Here is a 20,310-nt window from a genome sequence, read left to right on the forward strand (position 1 = left end):
AGTAAGGAGGTGAGGCAGGACAGTCAAGGATTCTGCCAAAAAAAATGATAAGTATATATAGTTTGAAGTAGAAAAAGTGAAAACAAACAAACAAACAAACAAACAAACAAACCAAAAAATAAAAACAAGGTTAGAAAAGGAGGTTAGGAAATGGAGTTTATCTCAAGGAATGCAAGCCTTGAGACTAACTGGTTCTGCTGGTTTAACTGAGACCAGAGCAGGACAATATAATTCCATACACAGAGAGACTTCAGGATGTGAGGTATTAAATAGAAAATTCTTTTTTTTTTTTTTAAATTATATTTCTTTTTCACAATTACATATACAGATTGTTTTTAATTTTTGCTTTTTTATAAGATTTGGAATTCCAAATTTCTCTCTCCTCCTTCCCGGTTCCCTGAGATAGCTAACAATCTGACATGGGTTTTACTTGTGCGATCATATTAAACATATTTCCACATTAATCAAAACAGGGAATTCTTCAGTAAGGGAGAGACCCTCCAAAGGGAGGGTCAATGTTTTCCTTCACTTCCTCTATTTCTCTTGCTCTCCATTAGACTCATTTGAAAAGAAAAATGCTTCAAATCTGAATCTGAAAGAATCCAAAGCTGAGGTTCATAGACCTGAGAGTTGAAAAGAACCTGGATGAACTTATCTCATCTATTCATCACATTTCATTATATATACTTATCAGAGCTAAAATTACAAAAGAGCAGACCAATGGCAGAATTGCCAAAGATCAAGATTGCTTTCACATTTGTAAATATTTGAGTCAAAAGTACCTGCCTCTTCTGCGGTAGTCATTTTCAACCTAGGAATACATGATTTTTATATTAAATAGCCTTTTTATCTGCATGCTGGGAATTTGCCTGAACTCTGAAATTACAAATCAAATCCAGATTGTGAAAAATTTTAGATGCCAAAAGAAGAGATTATATTTTGTCCTGGGTCATTGAAGCTTTATTCTTCTCAGATCTATTCCTTACTCTGCTGATTTCCAAAGTCATATCCCTTGTAGCTTTCTCTTATTATGCCATGTCCCTGGTCTTGTAACTCTAGAAATACATTCTCCTCTGTAGCCCCTTCCTCTGACTAGTTGGTTTGTTCCAGGATTTCCATTTCTTTTTTCTTTATTATTTAGTAATGTATTTCCCCCAGTTACATGTAAAACAAAAATTTAAAACTTTGAGCTCCAGATTCTCACTCATCCTCCTTGAAAAGACATATGAAGGAAGTCATGCAAAACATTTTCATAAAAGTAATGTGGAAAAAAAAACAGATCCCCCACTAAAAAACAACCAAAAAAATCCTCCAAAACAAAACACCTGAGGGAAAATAAACTAAAAAAAGATACTTCAATTTGTATTCAGACACAATCAGTTCTTTCTTTGGGTATTGTAAGGAAAAAAAAAAAAACTTATCTTACCAAGAACTGCACTGACTCACTAATGAATGCAAAAAAGATTTTTTACATTCTTGCAAAACTGGGTGCCTAGGTGAGTAGACACACCTTTGAAACTCCAAAGGCAGCATTTTATTTCCTATACTGAAGCATAAGTCCCTCCCTTGATTCTTAATTAATTGGATGTTATAGAAGTTACACGACATGAATCTCCACCCCTCATTACATAGCCAGTCTTGCCCTAAGGGAGCTTCCATTCTAGAAAGGGGGTGGGAGAAGTAACAGAGGAGGGCAAAGAAAAGATTCTTTTCAAATATTTTATATTATTGACAGTTATTTTAAATGGAATTTCTCTTGGTATCTCTTGCTGCTGGACTTGGTTGGTAATATATAAAAATGATGATGATTTATGTGGATTTATTTTGTATCCTGCAACTTTGCTAAACTTTTGGATTATTTCTAATAGCTTTTTAATAGAATCTCTGGGGTTCTTTCAGTATACCATCATATCATCTGCAAAGAGTGAAAATTTGGTTTCCTCATTACCTACTGTAGTTTCTTTAATTTCTTTTTCATCTATTATTGCCAAAGCTAACATTTCTAATACAATATTGAATAGTAATGGTGATAGTGGGCAACCTTGTTTCACCCCTGATCTTATTGGAAATGGTTCTAGTTTGTCCCCATTACATATAATGCTTGCTGATGATTTTAAATAGATGCTACTGATTATTTTAAGGAAAAGTCCATTTATTCCCATACTCTCAAGTGTTTTTTTTAATAGGAATGGGTGTTGGATTTTAGCAAATGCATCTATTGAGATAATCATATAGCTTTTTGTTAGTTTGGTTATTGATATAGTAAATCATGGTAAGAGTTTTCCTAATATTGAACCAATCCTGCATTCCTCATATAAATCCTACTTGGTCATAATGTATTATCCTGGGGATGACTCTCTGTAATCTCTTTGTTAATATTTTATTTTTAAGATTTTTGCATCATATCATTAGGGAGATTGGTCTATAATTTTCTCTCTGTTTTCATCCTTGGTTTAGGTATCAGTACTCTGTCTGTGTCATAGATTGTTCTAGTTCTTTTTCTAAAATAGGACTATTTAAGTAGTTTATTTCCTCTTCTGCTAATCTGGGCAATCTATGTTTTTGTAGGTATTTTTTCATTTCACTTAGATTATCAAATTTATTGAAATACAATTGGGTAAAATAACTCCTAATTATTGCTCTAATTTCCTCTTCATTAATTGATAATATAAAATATCTGGGAGTCTACCTGCCAATGCAAAGGCAGGAACTATATGCATACAACTGCAAAACAGTTTCTACACAAATAAAGTCACATTTAAACAATTGGAAAAATATTTAGTGCTCTTGGGTAGGCTGAGCAAATATAATAAAAATGACAATACTACCTAAAATAATCTATTTATTTCATGTCATAGCAATCAAACCCCCAAGAAATTATTTTACAGACCTAGAAAAAATAATAACAAAGTTCATCTGGAAGAACAAAACATCCAGAATTTCAAGAGAATTTATGAAAAAAAAATGCAAATGGTGGTGGTCTAGCTGTGCCAGATCTAAAACTATATTATAAAACAGTGGTCATCAAAACCATTTGGTACTGGCTAAGAAATAGAATAGATCAGTGAAATAGGTTAGGCTCACAGGATAAAATAGTCATAACCTATAGAAATCTACTTTTTGACCAATTCAAAGATCCCAGCCATTGAGATAAGAACTCATTATTTGGCAAAAACTGCTGGGAAAATTGGAAACTAGTGTGGCAGAAACCAGACATTGACTCACACCTAACACTGTATACTAAGATAAGGTCAAAATGGGTTCATAATTTAGACATAGTGATATTACAAGCAAATTAGAAGAACATAGGATAGTTTACCTCTCAGATCTGTGGAGGAAGAAAGAATCTGTGACCAAAGAAGAACTGGAGATCATTATTGATTACAAAATAGATAAGTTAGATTATATTAAGTTAAAAAGTTTTTATACAAACAAAACTAATGTAGACAAGATTAGAAGGGAAGTAACGAATTGGGAAAACATTTTTACATTCAAGAGTTCTGATAAAGGCCTCATTTCTAAAATATATAGATAATTGACTCAAATTTATAAGAATTCAAGCCATTCTCCAATTGATAAATGGTCAAAAGATATGAACTGACAATTTTCAGATGAAAAAATTGAAACCATTTCTAGTCATATGAAAAGGTCCTCTAAATCACTATTAATCAGAGAAATGCAAATTAAGACAGCTCTGAGATACCATTACACCCCTCTCAGAGTGGCTAAAATGCTAGGAAAAGATAATGATGAATGTTGGAGGGGTTGTGGGAAAACTGAGACACTATACATTGTTGGTGGAACTGTGAATGGATCCAACCATTCTGGAGAGCAATTTTGAACTATGCTCAAAAAGTTATCAAATTGTGCATACCCTTTGACTCAGCAGTGTTACTACTGGGCTTGTATCCCAAAGAGATCTTAAAGGAGCAAAAGGTACTCACATGTGCAAAAATGCTTGTGGCAAGTCCTTTTTGTAGTGGCAAGAAACTAAAAACATCCACTAGAGTGGATTCCCATCAGATGAGAGAATGGCTGAATGAGTATATGAATGTTATGGAATATTATTGTTCTGTAAGAAATGATCAGCAGGATGATTTCAGAAAGGCCTACAGAGACATACATGAACTGATGCTGAGTGAAATGAGCAGAACCAGAAAAACATTGTACACAGCAACAACAAGATTATATGATGATCAATTGTAATGGATGTGGCTCTCTTCAACAATGAGAGGATTCAGACCAGTTTCAATGATCTCATGATAAAGAGCCATTTATACCCACAAAAAGGATGTGAGAACTGAGTGTGGTTCACAACATAGAATTTTCACTCTTTTGGTTGTTTGCTTGGGTACAGCCTCAGTCAAACTGAAACCTTTTGAAGACCTTAGCTTAAAGGTCTCCCATTTCATTCAGGACTATCTCCAATCATCCTGATCTCTATCTTGGCCACTGGACCCAGCTGGCTCTGGAGGAGAAAGTGAGTCAAGAAACCTTGCACAGCCTCCCTCACTTAAATCTAATTCATGTGCATGTCATGGCAATCCCTTCCTGATGTCATGGTCCTCTTCTAGAAGGATAAATAACAACAACAAGCCTTTTGAGGACTTTTGCTTTTATTTCCAGCATTTATTATAGATGCTTGGAACAAAATAAGTGCTTAAATAAAGAGAAAAATAATAGTAAAAATTAAATCTGAGGAATATTAGTTTAGCAGCTACATGGAGAATGGTTGAGGAAGTAGAGAAGCATTCATGAGAGCAGAGAAGCCTAGTGCAGTAGTTCAGGAAAGATTTGATGTTATCAAAGGACTCGTGGAACTCAGCAGGGTTGGGGAGGAAGCCTGGGATTGAAGTACGAGACCCTGCATCATATTTTTGTTGGCCTCTCTGTGACTGGCCTGAGTGAAGCACCCCCAAATTGCTTAGGCTCCCAAGGGCTATTTTAAAAAATAACCTCCTCCTTCTTTAACTTACTGGAACATCTTGGATCTCATGAGGCCCAAGAGCATCCTGGTAGCACCTGATAAGGAAACTAAAAATGTTCCAAATGATAGCAATAAGATAAAGGATGGGAGAAGTAACAGGTCAGGTTGCTTAAGGAAAAATTTAAATAAAAGGTTTTTTTTAGGTTATATCATATTTAGATTAGACTCATTATTCGGTGGCTTGAAATTCTAGAAGGGTTTTGGGAAATGTATTCTCTAGTCTATTTTTGATCCCTCTATGGAGCTACTGAAAACTCCAATCTTAAGAAAGTTTCCTAATTTGGAAGCAGTTGGATTTTCTGATTAAACTCTAACGTAATCATGTTCTACTTTGAGTTTTTCCCTTTCAATTAAAAAACAAAAACAAAAACAAAAACAAAAACAAAAACAAAAACAAAAACATGTGAGTCTATCCATTTTCTCTGGCTCTGAAACCCTATTTCCACCAGATACATTTAAAAAAAATGTAGAAAAGTTTTTAAATAAGGGAAGGAGGGGCAATGAAATGATGAATTACTCTAACACATACTTATGGCAGCCTATTGAAACCTTCTAAGAAGAATGTTTTGAAAGATATAAAACAAAATACATAGGATTATGAGAGACATAAATTATATCAAGATATTCCTCAAAATATTTTTAAAAGTTCATAGATCATAGGATAAAAACTTTTCATCTATAGTTTTCTACATGGAATCCATGAGGTTATCAGAACACAAAAGGAATGGAGGAGTACAGTGGAGGAATAAAGGTTTGAGAGAATGCCTCCAAAGTGGGAGATTCTCACAGCCTTATGGCATTGACAGAAGAGACAGAAAAGCCAATAAAATCAATGAGTAGTTTTAATACTCTGGAACTCTAATTCTTATAGGAGTTCTTCTTTAGTTGTAATACATAATAAGTGGCTTTAGATAGTGTTTTAAGGTTTGCAAAATGTGGTTATCTCATTTGATTTTTCTAAAACTCCTGTAAAATAGGAGCTATTTCCTCATGTTACATTTGAATAAACTGAGGCAAAGAGATTTTAAGACACTTATTAAAAGTCATAGTAGTCTCTAATAAGACATTGCTAAGTGTTGATTGCCAGTTTTCTTGGCTCCAGGCTCAGGGTTCTAGCTACTGTATCACTCTGCTGATTAAGTTTTCAACTACTTTCTAATTGAAATAGAGCACCTTGTCAGTGAGTCTAAGAACGACACAGTTACAACCTTATTTTATAAAATATGCTTTACTTTAAAATGTGGCCTAAGGCTAATCTTCTAGGGTTTGTGCTGTTCACAATCATGTCCAGGTTGAATTCATAAAATTCAGTCATTTCAAATCCAGTGCAAATGTAACACAATTAAATATTGTGGAAATTTATGTACATATTCAACAGGTTATTTTTCTTTTCTTCCACTTTTAAAATTTATACATTTTAAACAAACAAACAAATGAACAAGAGTGACAGGGCAAGGTACAGAAGAAAAACAGTCTTTACAAAAAGAAATTTCATTTTTACAGTACATTAAATGAGATTCTTTCATACAAATTTCTTCTATTGTGCAGATTTTGATGATGCCCATAGTGTACAGAAGACTTCCCAGAAGTGATTGGAGAACACTGAACATAGAGAAAAATTGAGTCTCTGGAACCAAAAGTAACTTCAGTAATACATGTTTTTGTCCCACCAGCCTGTAGGGGGAGAAGGAGAATCAATAAGAAATACTGAGCCTGTGGAATTTGTGAAAAAGCAAATGCTCAATAAACTGCAGCAGGGTGTCCCGAATAAGGACTCAAATCCTCCTCCTTACTTACTTCCTGGATAGCGCCTGATTAGGAGTTTTCGGAACTCATCATATAGCCAGATGAGAATAGCATAAGGTACTGCCACAAACCAATATTGAACCCTGGAAGTAAAATAGAGCCAAGTCAAGAGTCAGAGGGTATCAGAATTCCCAGCTTTTCGGGTAAATGGTGGTGGGGGCTTTTTGGCAACTGCAATAAATTCAGATGCACACAAAGCAGGGAGGATTTTTCCTACATTGACCAAAAACAATTCTTTTAAGGTGTAATACAAAGTAAGGAATACCAATGATGAGGACATAAAGTGTGCTTTTTTTCCTCAACTCTTTCCAAAGGGAGTGTGGTTTTGAATTTGGTTTCATTTCCCTCAATAGCTTGCCATTTTTTTTCTTTAACAGAAAGATATATTTGGTCTCTCATCCCTACCATCTCATCCAGACATCTTTATTCTAGCTCAGCCTGGTCCCCTAACTTAAGGCTCTCCTCAGACTGGAAGTCAGTACTTTCCCTTCCCAGAGTAGGATAAATAACTCACCTAAGTGTGGTAAAATTCATGGCTGTGATACTTCCAAAGCCATAGGAGAGGATTAATGCTATGATTATTTGAGATGCAATTCCTATCCAGATGACTTTATTTCTGTAAGAAATACAAACATGAACAGGTTTTGAATCCACCTAGTTATTTCTCCCCTCCTACCTTCTCTCTTAATGTAAAGGGCACTACTATTCCCTCAATCCCTTAGGTTCTCAATTCAGGAATCATCCTGGTCTCCACCATCTTCTATCCTCATATCCAATCAGCTGCCAAGTTTTATTGATTTCATCTGTGACATCTCTTATACCTTCTTCTTTCCTTTGATACCTCCATCATTTGGATGCAGACCCTTATCACCTTAAGGCATTAGTGAGTCTCTTTACCACAAATCTTTCATGCCTTCAGTTTATCCTCCACTGAGCTTCCAAAGTCAGACCATGTCAACCCCTTTACCTCTATCAATAAACTCCAGTGGTTTCCTATCACATTTAGGATCAAACATAAAATTCTTTTTGGCATCCAAAGCCCTTTATAATCTGCTCCCTACCTCTTCAGTATTATTATACTATCTACTATCCTTTTTCCAATTCTGTGAACCAGTGACCCTGGCCTTTTTACTGTTCCTCACATAAGACACTGTTTCCCAAATATGAATATTTTTAATTAATCCTCCTTCTATTCCTTTAATGCCTTCCCTCTTTATCTTTGCTTCTTGGCTTCCCTGGGTTTCTTCACATATCAGTTAAAAAGTCTACCTCCTATGAGAAGTCTTTCCTAATCCACTTTAGTTTTAATGCTTTCCCCTTGTTAACAATATCCAATTTATCTTGTATATATTTTGTTTGAATATAGTTGTTTGCATGCTGTTACTTCTCCCACCCATTATATTGAGAATGCACTTTGTCTCTTTGTATCCTAGTGTTTAGCACAATACCATGGCAGCACATGACAGAGTAGTTAAAAGTTTATGAATTGACAGACATCCATCAGGATAACATGATCCCTAGTAACATCAGATCTTTTGCTATAGTAGACACCATAACATTAGTTCCTTGGATGGGTCAACAGAACTTCATCTTCTTTACATCAAGAGTCTTTGATATATAATATAATTAATACCTGAAGAGACCTTGCTGGAAAATGGAATTTCTCCGAGTTTTTCTGATGATTAAATCTGCTATTTGCTGGACCATGATTGCAACAAAGAAAGCAGTATATCCATTCCATTCCAAGTACTTTCGCTGATATCTTGTCTGCAAAAGATCAGAAAGAGAGAAAGCTCTGAGAACCAATGGGAAAAACTTTTGAGAATGTTAATGGAAGCTACATAAGAGTTCATTCCTAGGTGTGCAAACAACTCATCACTCAGTTGTCCAGAAAAGGTAATAATTGAATAGGAAAAAGACTACAATTTATTCTACTTATCCCTACATTTGGTACCTTGCAATGTAATTTTTTTTTTGTCTATTACAAAACTGATATATGCCAGTTCTGTTATTTAGTTGTGTTTGACTCTTTCTGATTCTGTGGATAATATCATGACAATACTATCCATGGGGTTTTCTGGGCAGAGAAGAGTATTTTGCCATTTTCTTCTCTGGTAGATTAAGGCAAACAGGGTTAAATGGCTTGCCCAGAATCAAACAGCCAAAGATTTAAGTCTTCCTGTTTCTACGTCCAACCTTCTAACCACTGAACCACCTACTTGCCTTTAACAAACTATTATCAAAGGTCAGAACAAGTTCCAATAAAGGTCAGAGTTATTCAAATATTCTATACATTTCTATCATTTCCACTCTAGAAAATAAACTATACTTCTAGTAAGCACAATTCTAATATTTTGATTTCTGACTTCTTTAAATAACAGACAATTCTAATAATCAAGGCTGAGCCAAGTGATATTTCTTATGATGAAATGCATTACTCAAGGGGCTGTAGTTATTATTTATTCTTCATTTTTGAAAAGGACTATGACATAAGGAAGATGATGTCATGACAAGCAAGTGAATTGGATTTTAAAGTGAGAGTGGCACAAGGAAATTAAAGAATAATCAAGGGTAGAGGTTATCTTCCCCTAAAAGAATATAAGCTTCTTGGAGGGTAGGGACTGACTTTTTAAATTAGTGGTGGTAGTTTGAGATTTGAAAAGATTTTGTTCTTTGCCCCAAGCCATCCTTTGTTATTTCTACCTAGAATTTAAGCTTTTTTGGGGGAAGGACTAGCTAGGTAATGAATAATGGAGATGCATGTCATGTAACTTCTGTAACATCCAATTAATGGGGAATTAGGGGAGGGACTTGTGATTCAAGATAGGAAATAAAATGCTGCCTTTGGAGTTTCAAAGGTATGTCTACCAATCTAGGCGTCCATTCTTGCAAGAATGAAAAATAAATCTTTCTTGAATTAAAAGAAAAATAAAGTGAGGGTAAGCTATTTAAATACCCGAACCTCACTTTCTCCTGCAGAGCCATTTGGATGAGACATTCTTCAATCAGAAACAAAGTTTTCCTCCATGAGACTCTCATGTCACTGCTATTTTAAAATTTTTTAACTAATGAATTTTGTTTTAAATAAAAGATACACACCTATATAGATATTTAAATAATAATAAGTAACATTTATTGAGCATTTAAAATTTCCTCATTTAATTTTGTGATTGTGAGACCATAATTATTCCCATTTTGCAAATGAGGAGACTAAAGTTCATAGAAGTTAAGTTACTTTCCCATAGTAACCCAGCTTGTAAATGTTTCAGGCAAAATTCGATTTTAGATCTTCCTGCCTTCAAATCCACTGTACCATCCAAAACTCCAAACTAATAAGGTAGTAACTAACATTGTTCACTAGATTAAGCTGAGATACGTTATTTAACGTAGCTTTCATCTATATAGTTGAAAGCAGAATGTATATTTTCATTCTATTTTCTTCATTTTGCATTTTTTTGTTTGAAAAAATTTTATTCATTTTTCTCTTATAATAGTCACTTCCCAGGAACCACTTTACTCCATCATCCCTCATTTGTAAAACAGAAAAACAGATAAAAGGAAAAAGCCAATATATTGACTATATGGTATTCATTCCCTATTGTTCACCACCTCTCAATAAGAAACATTGCATGATCAGAGACCACCACCTGGAGGTTTCAACCTTTTCATCTCCAGAGCTTGCTCCCATGAGAGTAATCTTTGCTCTTCCATTATCTCTTTTCTAATTCTAGAATAACGATCTAATCAACTGGGTTGTTTTTAGATATGTGTGTCCCTCATTGCCTTCCAACTCAGGGAGGAAAGGATCAAAGTGCCTTTGCTTGGGCTTTGCTTTCCAGTCATCTTTTAGTCAGATATGACTCTTTGTGATGCCATTTGGTGTTTTATTTGCAAAGATCCTGGAGTATTTTGTCATTTCTTTCTCCAGCTCATTTTACAGATTTAAGAAAACTGAGGCAAAGAAGTTTTGACTTACCCAGGGTCACATAGCTAGTAAGTGTCTGAGGCTGGATTAGAACTCAGATCCAGTATTCTGTCCACTGTGCCCCATAGTTGTCCTCCTGGGCAATAAGTCCCCAAATCTTTCTAATATTTTCTTCCAACATTGTATGTTGGAATGTATGATCCCTGAGGGGTGACTTTATTGAGCCCATAATATTTTCATTCTTTGAATTTGTATTCTATGCACTTTCTGGTACATAGTAATTATTACTTTTTCATTCACTCATTGGTTCTAATAAGATAATCTTACTAGGACAGTCCAGAAGATGGTGTTTCAGGATCAATTGGGTCAAATGGGCAATAGAATGGAGAATCAATGCCATTAGAACTTTGACCTCTCTTACCCATTCTTGTCCATAGCTATCTTCAAGGTCATTTATATTAACGTCTTCCCATTCTGACCGTAAGAAAATGAGCCAGGTAGGTCTGAATCCTTGCTCTGTGTAGACGGTGAAGTAGGCAAGGAAGGCTCCCAAAGCCTGCAGGATTCCTATGGCACATATGAAACATACTAAGAACTTAAGAACTGATGAATTCAAGGTATTCTTTTTCCAATTGTTCCCATCCATTAAAAACAAAAGTTGGTTTCTGAGCTCATTAGGGGATGGGGATCTAGTCAAGATCTCTGATAGCAAAATAGCACAAGAGAAATCTCAGCATACCTATATGCAGATAAGAGTACAAAGCCAGCTGTTGATTCACCAGTCTGTCCTTCTTCTTGTGGCGTGGTTTCCGATTCATGATATCACTTTCAGCTTTTTCATAGGCTAAGGCAATGGAAGGAATCTATGGAGGGGAGAAAATGATGAAATCCCGTCACTTACTGCTGTCCTTTAGCTATTACAGAGACAGTTAATATTTAGATAGAAAATAAAATAGAGAGAATAAATGAATCCCAAGGATCCAGAAGTAGCTTGGCCAGAAAACTTTCAAGCCTCCAAGTAACAAGTCATTTGTGTATAAGCAACTCTGTATAATACTGTCCATCGGGAAGAAAGGAAAGAAGACCTGCAAGGTCATTTTCATTGCATTGTCTGTAGTTTACTGTCACCTACTTATTTTTTATCCACATATTCAAAAGTTATATGAATAATTCATTTTCAACATATTCTTCTACTTTTCTCTAATTATTGTCTGTTGTGGATTTAGAGAACCTTGGCCTAAAAATGTCTACTAGGAGGGTTCTTAAGTGAATCATTTAGGCTTCAGTTTCCTTATCTATAAAATGAAAATATGGAAATAAATTCTAACCTCCCAGCTTTAGATCTATGATCCTATGAATTAATTTGGCCAAGATGACTAAGGAAAGTAAATGGATCGTTTTCAATATTGTACCTAAGGATTATTGAAAATGTCAATAATTCCCCTTCTCAGTCTAATTATTACTCCATTCATTAGTTTCTATTATACATATCTTTAGCAAGTGTATACTTCTTTCTGAAATAGGAAAGAATTGCTATATGTAAAAGCAGCATTTTCATTTTAGAGAATGTTCTACCTTTTATTAAATTAAAAGAGCCTTGGATTAGTTAGGGATCTGCTGCCTATTTCTTAGGCTTCTACAACATTTCTAGGCCCCTAAGCAGATACATTTTTCTGGTCCTTGATCATAAATACCAATTCAGGGATAAGAAACCTGAGAAAATGGATCATAACATATTTTTTGAGAGTTGGGTAAATGGAATGATTTGGAAAATTCAGTTCAGGAGATAATTGATTTTACTACTAATTTTTTGACAGTTATTTAATTCTTTTCAGGGAAAAGGAAACTCAGAAGGGAAAATGGTCTCAACAGTTTATGATACCTGGTACTGGATTTTATTTCCTGGTACCCTGAGATAAAGTAATAAGATCAATATCTTAATAAATCATGAGGATATTCAGAAGAAAGGAAATAGAGAAGGAAAAATGGCACATAAGTTTATGGAAAGTAATGCCATATTTGTTTTATTCCTTGGTACTCCAGAAATTTACTTACAATATCAGTGCCCAAATCAATGAACAAGATGGTTATAGTGCCGATGGGCAGGGGGATCCCAGCAATAATGAAGATCAGGAAAGGACAAAGTTCAGCAATATTTTTAGTTAGCGTGAAAGCAATGGTTTTCTTTAAATTATCAAAGATTAGGCGACCTGTGAGGAAAATGTTATCTTTAGAAAAACTGTTCTTGGTCCATAAGTTTAAATCAATATGTTCCTTATATGGAAGGGATCTTACTTACCTTCCTCTACACCTGTAACTATAGAAGCAAAGTTGTCATCTAGTAAGACCATATCTGCTGCATTTTTTGCTGCATCAGAACCTGCAATTCCCATGGCAATCCCAATATCAGCTTTCTTTAGGGCTGGGGAATCATTAACACCATCTCCTGTCACTGCAACAACAGCATCCTAGAACAAAGAACAAAATCCAGAAATTTCAAGGAATACTCAATTGATAAGAGTATTGATAAAATAATATCCTCTTTCTTCCCTGAAGATAGCATGACTCCATGTTCTGCAAGATCCTTTTCTGGGAAAAGGATCATATTTCCTTGTGATGTAAAATAAGCATTCACCAAGATTCTTTAAACTAATGCAGGTGATAAGTGATAGAAAACAGAGATGGGGATCTCCAGCTCTAATGATAAAATACTGAACAAAGATTCTTATTTTTTTCTTAGTTGGCTCTGCAACTGAGTCTAGCCAAATGAATTCTATCAAGAGAATTCATAAATTAGAGAATGATCCTCAGAGGAGCCACCATCTTCTCCAAACAGTAGTAGAATAAAACTTGTTCAAGTCAAGACAATGATATATTAATTCAATGGCATATAATATAATGTAATGGCAATAACGAAAGGGATTATTTCAGAAAAACCTGGAAAAACTTGCCTTAGCTGTTATAGAGTGAAGTGAGCAAACCTAAAATAATTTATATAATAACCACTGCAAAGACAAAAGGCTTTGAAATAATCAATACAAGGATCCACTACTACTCCAGCAGAGACTGATAATGCAGTAAACTCCCTACCTGATAGGTGGAGTCAATGAGACAGAATGAGACTTTTTTGGGAAACATGGACAATGATGGAGTTTTCTTTTGTTTATTATAAAATTTAGTTTTTAAAAACTTTTTTTCACTAATGTGGGAGGAAAAATAGTTTATTTTTTTGTGAATTGAAAAATTAAATATAATTTTAAAAATTAAGGATACAGTAAAATGCTTGAAGTTGAATGCAAGGAATTTTGTTTTTCTTGAAGTCAAATATGTACATGCTTGAAGAAAATGTTGGGCCTGGAACAGGAAGACCCCAGTTTAAATCCAGCCTTACTTATTATTCACTGTGTGACTTGGGCAAGTCATTTAATGGATGTTTGCCTCAGTTTCCTCAACTACAAAAGAGGGTAAAAATTAGAGTGCTGCCTTAATGCATGGGGTTAGTATAAAGATCAAATGATATTTATCAAACTTTAAGTATTATTTCAGGGACATATAGAAAGCACTAGAAAGTCTAATTCTAATTATTGTTCTTTTTTTCTTTGTATTTCCAATGCTTAACACATGGTCTAGAACATATTAAATGCTTTAATGAATGAATGTTTGTGGAACTCAGATGAATTTCCTCAAAAGAACCAGCCACTTCTTTTCCTGATGATTATGAGGGAACCTTAGCTTTATTTTAGGAAAGAGCTTTCTGTTCTAACAAAGTCATACAAAATGGCAGTCTGAAGATACCCAACTTGGACTCCCCTGGGTGCCTGTCAGTCAGCCAATATTTGAGAAGTACCTACTATGTGTCAGACATGTTGATAAGTACTGTTTCCTTCATCACTCACCTGTCTCTGACAGCCCTCTACAATGATTAACTTCTGTTGGGGAGATGTCCTTGCAAAGACAATTTCCGTGTGGTTGATCAAGACCTCATCCAGCTGCTCTTGGCTCATCTCCTTCAGTTCCATTCCATTTACCACAGCTGCCTTTGCATCCCTAGAAGAGCCCAACCAATGCCCAATTAGCAAAAAGGACTTGACAAGGGACTGTTTTACCCTGAGAAGCTCAATAGGATACAATGTTCTGAGGTGACTAGTCCCTCACTTCTTCACTAAGGCTCTCAACACTGCTGCAAAATAAAAAAAATCTAACTCAGTAATAGGCTCCATTCAAGATGAAGAAACAGGTTAGGAGGGGATTCCTCTTGAAATCCTTACAATGAATACTACCAAATCCTTCCATTAGAGAGAGGACTCCAAAAGGGCTGGGGGTGAGACTATCTGGCTATTCCCTGTGACCGGAATGGCCCTCCCTTACCATTATCTTCTGCCTGTTGAATTCCTACCAATCTTTGAGATCCCTGTTAGGATTAGTAAGTGAGAACTCGGGTTGTCTGGATAGTGACAAGGTGAGAATTCAGGTTGGACAATTACAAGGTGAGAACTCAGGTTGACTTGATGGAAGGAGCAGGCTCATTGGCTGAGGTGGTTCTTCCCAGAAGCCCTTGCATTATCCCACGCCCATTCTCTGGGAGAATAAAAGAGAGAACAGTGGGCCTGGAAAGTGAGTCTGTCTGGAGAAGGATAAGGGCTGGAGGAGATTCAGAGCCAGGATTCAAGAAGACTGCACTACATCTGGCTTGACGCAACTCTCTGCAGGAAGGGAAGTCACTTCTCTGGACAAGAGTTAACAGCAACTGCCTGGAGACAACGGTTCGTTACAGGAAGAAGAATCTGTCGGAGAGATTTGAGTAGTAGACACAGCAGATCTCTTCCCAGAGAGTGATCCGGCAGCTTCTAGAGACGACAGCTCGCTACAGATCCCAATGCCAATATTTTGTTTCTTCAATGAAGCCTTTTCTGCATTTCCCAGTAGTAACAACTATTTCTTTTCTTCCTAACTGCTCATTCATGTAGGTATTATTCTATTTTCAATTCCACAAATGTTTATTCAATCTCAATAATTTAATAAAGGGGTAGCATGCCCAACACCAAAGATACAAAAGCAAAAGTCATTTTGGGAGAATGAGAGCACAGGCTAGTAAGAAACACAGGAAAAGATTCACAGAGGAGTTGATATCTGAAATTAAACCTTGAACAAAATTGGGAATTTTTATAGCTGTAGTTGAGAATTAAGTGCATTTTAGGTAGGAGGTCTGGTGAAGTATATAGGACAATTAGATAATAGTATCAGACCTGGAAACAAGAAGACTCCTCTTCTCAAGTTGAAATCTGGTCTCAGACACTTACTAGCTGTGTGACCATAGACACATTACTTTACTGCCTTAATTTCCTCACCTATAAAATGGGTTGGAAAAGAAAATGGCCAACACTAGTTTCTTTGCCAAGAAAACCCCAAATGAGGTCATGAAGAGTTAGACACAATTGAAAATGACTGAATATCAACAATGCCCATGGATCTCTTCTCAGAATAATGGTTTAAAATGCAGAAATGTATCACAAAGAAAACCAAGTATATTGCAAACAATAAAAGTGTGTTATACATGTAAGCTATTGCTATTATTCAATCATTCCTAAGACTACCTACATTCCACCAGAGTAGAGGGTCAAGGTATTAGCTAAAAAATAACTATAGTGAGAAGAAACTTCACTACAAAATTCTTTGTGATATTTTGAAAGGAACCAGTCACTAAAAACCAGTAGCTATTAAATTTTTTTTTGAAAAAAATTCACAAAACCCCATGTTAAGAAAACTTTTAAAATTCGAATGCAGATCTAATATTGGATAAAAACACCAGTTTTGCTTGCTTTTCTGAGTTCTGTAGAGGAAAAATAATTAGGTGTTTGTATATATGTTTATATAGCCTAAGAGGAATCCCAAAACATTGCAGATCTTTGGAATCCAAGTGGCCTGACATCTGCAGAATCACAGTCCCACTGCTCTTACCTTTTGTTAACCTGCTCCACAGGAACATTAAGTCGCTTTGCTATGTCTTCCACAGTCTCGCTATTGGCTGAAATGATGCCCACACTTCTGGCAATAGCTTTGGCTGTGATTGGATGATCACCTGTCACCATGATAACCTGAAGTGGGTGAGGAACAGATATAACCAATGAGAAGTGGACTTAGTAAAAGTAGAAGAAAAAAATAAGCATGGCTACTCTTGTCCGAACCAAGAGCTGGTAGGGTATAATCGTTGCTAATAATAGATTTTTCCCTTTGGGGGACCTTTAGTTAGATGTGATCTCTCCCCACCCTGGAAAAAACCCAGCACCAAGACATTTTCCATGTATCTGCTTGCCCTAGTGTTTGCTGATTCTTTTCCTCCTTCATAAGAGGAAACTTTTATCTTTGGTACAATTCTTATTTGCTCTTCTAGGAAAAAGAAAATTATGGGGGGGTCTGATTATTATGTTTAAAATAGCATATAAATGTGGAATTAAATTTCCTATAGGATCATAAAGGGATAGAATTAAGAAAATACCAACAACTACAACTACCTTGGATTTATATAATACAGTATAGTTTAAAAGACTACTTTGTATCTGTTGATATCAATGTTAATCCCAATAGTTTATTATTATATGACACTTCAAGTTTTAAAAAGCATTTAAATAATTCAGGGAGATTAAGAAATTTGCCCCAAATTAGATACCTGATAAATGTGGCTTTGGGAATAGAGTCCCATGCCATACTACCAAAAGCAACCATTCATTGATTTAAAAAATTAGTTTTTCCGTTGTTTCTTCATTGCTTGTCATGGTTTGTGTGGAAAATATAATGGGATTTGATAATATATGTAAAGCACTTTGCAAACAATTGAAGTGTGTTATACACATAAACTATTGCTATTATTCAATCATTCCTACCACTATCTACACTCTACCAGAGTAGTGGATTAAGATGTTAGCTAAGCAATGACTATAATGAAAAGAAACTTCTCTATAGAATTCCTTGTGATATTTTGAAAGAGATCAGTCTCTAAAAACTTGACATAGCAAGTTAAAATCTTTATATAAGGATTGGGATTAGACCTGTAATTTCATCACTGAAGAAATGCCCGCTACCATTGCCAATTAGTTCCCTTTCTCTGAAATTCATAGTTTTAGTTGCCTAAAGGTAACTTAGCCAGTATCTATCAATGCAGTATCTGAGTCTTTTGTATCTGAGGGGGAACTGGAACCCAAGTCTTTCTGGCCAGCTCTCTAATCCATTCTGTCATGACGCCTCTCAGATGTAAAAGAGAAAATAAAAATATATGTAATTGGTAGAGAGGACTTTATTGTAAAACAAAACTTCCTCAGAGGATCTCCTGAATCTTTCTAAGACTCAAGAGGTCGAGAAAAGGAACTCTACCTTAATGCCCGCACTGCGGCACTTGGTGACTGCATCAGGGACAGTGGATCGAGGGGGATCAATCAGTGATAGCAGCCCCACAAAGCAGAGGTCAGAGGTGGGAAAGTTCATGGTCTCTACATCAAAAGGATAGGTATCTGGAAACTCATCTTCTGGCAGGTAGAGATGACAGAAACCTGAAAAAGACATGTATAGGGAACAAGTAGGGGACAGCATCAATAAGGAGGAACATAAGAAATTAAAGAAACACTGTGCTTCCATACCACACAAGCCCATCAAGGCAACAAAGTCCTTGAATGGAAATGTGAGTCCCTTCCCTGCACTTTAGAAAAAGATGCAGTAGATATTTGTGAGGAAAAGAATCTTATTAAGTACAGGATAAGGTCCTCTGATTATCCCAAGGATTCTATATTCTAGGATATTGTAAAAGCTATTCCAGAATCAAGTTGCAACTTAAATCAAAGGATCATAGATATTTAAGCTCAAAGAGATTTTATATGCCAACTATTCTAACCTCCTCAGTTTTACTCATAAGAAAACTGAGCCTGGACCTAAAAGGTCAGCTAGGAAATCTCCTAAAAGTTATCCTGGTAGGATTAAACAGATCTGATGTCTAAAAATTTCCCCATTTTCCAGTAACTACAATGCTTTTGAGCTCCTTAAGGACTTTCCAGAATATCACCCTTTCCCTAGTTTTATCACTGGGAAATCTCATTATGCTGCAAGATTAAATCTGTTTGGTATATCTCATCAATAACCTCAACTTTTCTGATTGGACCCTAAGCCCATAGGGTAGGATTATGGGCTCTAGGACCTCTATTTATTTATTTAATTTAATTTAATTTTATAATTATAACTTTTTTTTTGACAGTACATATGCATGGGTAATTTTTTACAACATTATCCCTTGCACTTACTTCTATTCAGATTTTTTCCCTTCGTCCCCCAACCCCCTCACCCAGATGGCAGGCAGTCTTATACATGTTAAATATATTACAATATATTCTAGATACAATATATGTGTGTAGAACCGAATTTCTTGTTGCACAGGAAGAATTGGATTCAGAAGGTAAAAATAACAGTTTACACTAATTTCCCAGTGTTCCTTTTCTGGATGCAGCTGATTCTGTCCATCATTAATTAATTGGAATTGGATTAGCTCTTCTCTATGTTGAAGATATCCACTTCCATCAGCATACATCCTCGTACAGTATCATTGTTGAAGTGTACAATGATCTTCTGGTTCTGCTTGTTTCACTTAGCATCAGTTGATGTCAGTCTCTCCAAGCCTCTCTGTATTTCTCCTGTTGGTCATTTCTTACAGAACAATAATATTCCATAACATTCATATACCATAATTTACCCAACCATTCTCCAATTGATGGACATCCATTCATCTTCCAGCTTCTAGCCACTATGAAAAGGGCTGCCACAAACATGTTGGCACATACAGGTCCCTTTCCCTTCTTTAGTATTTCCTTGGGATATAAGCCCAGTAGTACTATGGCTGGGTCAAAGGGTATGCACATTTTGATAACTTTTTGGGCATAATTCCAGATTGCTCTCCAGAATGGTTGGATTCTTTCACAACTCCACCAACAATGCATCAGTGTCCCGGTTTTCCCACAGCCCCTCCAACATTCATCGTTATTTGTTCCTGTCATCTTAGCCAATCTGATAGGTGTGTAATGATATCTCAGAGTTGTCTTAATTTGCATTTCTCTGATCAATAGTGATTTGGAACACTCTTTCATATGAGTGGAAATAGTTTTAATTTCATCATCTGAAAATTGTCTGTTCATATCCTTTGACCATTTATCAATTGGAGAATGGCTTGATTTCTTATAAATTAAAGTCAATTCTCTGTATATTTTGGAGATGAGGCCTTTATCAGAACCTTTAACTATAAAAATGTTTTCCCAATTTGTTACTTCCCTTCTAATCTTGTTTGCATTAGTTTTGTTTGTGCAGAAACTTTTTAATTTGGTGTAATCAAAATTTTCTATTTTGTGATCAATAATGGTCTCTAGTTCTCCCTTAGACACAAACTCCTTCCTCCTCCACAAGTCAGAGGTAAACCATCCCATGTTCCTCCAATTTATTTATGATTTCGTTCTTTATGCCTATATCTTGGACCCATTTTGATCTAATCTTAGTATATGGTGTTAAATGTGGGTAAGACCTCTATTTAAAGAGCAGATTTAGCAAAGTTTTTCTCCCCATT

At 35.6% G+C, this 20,310-nt stretch overlaps 1 protein-coding gene across 1 annotated transcript in view; it reads right to left on the reverse strand.

Annotated features, from left to right (window-relative positions):
- Positions 1 to 6,199: 6,199 nt before the first annotated feature.
- The window catches only part of ATP12A (ATPase H+/K+ transporting non-gastric alpha2 subunit), a 33,377-nt gene continuing 19,266 nt past the window's right edge, over positions 6,200 to 20,310 (reverse strand). The window contains exons 13-23 of the mRNA XM_074303740.1: positions 18,087 to 18,262; positions 16,677 to 16,813; positions 14,615 to 14,765; positions 13,018 to 13,186; positions 12,774 to 12,928; positions 11,458 to 11,581; positions 11,140 to 11,285; positions 8,427 to 8,560; positions 7,308 to 7,409; positions 6,785 to 6,876; positions 6,200 to 6,661 (exon numbers count right to left, since the gene is read on the reverse strand). Of these exons, the coding sequence (XP_074159841.1) occupies positions 6,633 to 6,661; positions 6,785 to 6,876; positions 7,308 to 7,409; positions 8,427 to 8,560; positions 11,140 to 11,285; positions 11,458 to 11,581; positions 12,774 to 12,928; positions 13,018 to 13,186; positions 14,615 to 14,765; positions 16,677 to 16,813; positions 18,087 to 18,262 (1,415 nt within the window). The 3' untranslated portion in view covers positions 6,200 to 6,632. The remainder of the gene's footprint in view (positions 6,662 to 6,784; positions 6,877 to 7,307; positions 7,410 to 8,426; positions 8,561 to 11,139; positions 11,286 to 11,457; positions 11,582 to 12,773; positions 12,929 to 13,017; positions 13,187 to 14,614; positions 14,766 to 16,676; positions 16,814 to 18,086; positions 18,263 to 20,310) is intronic.

The sequence above is a fragment of the Sminthopsis crassicaudata genome, chromosome 3 (assembly GCF_048593235.1).
Source record: "Sminthopsis crassicaudata isolate SCR6 chromosome 3, ASM4859323v1, whole genome shotgun sequence".
NCBI lineage: Eukaryota > Metazoa > Chordata > Mammalia > Dasyuromorphia > Dasyuridae > Sminthopsis > Sminthopsis crassicaudata.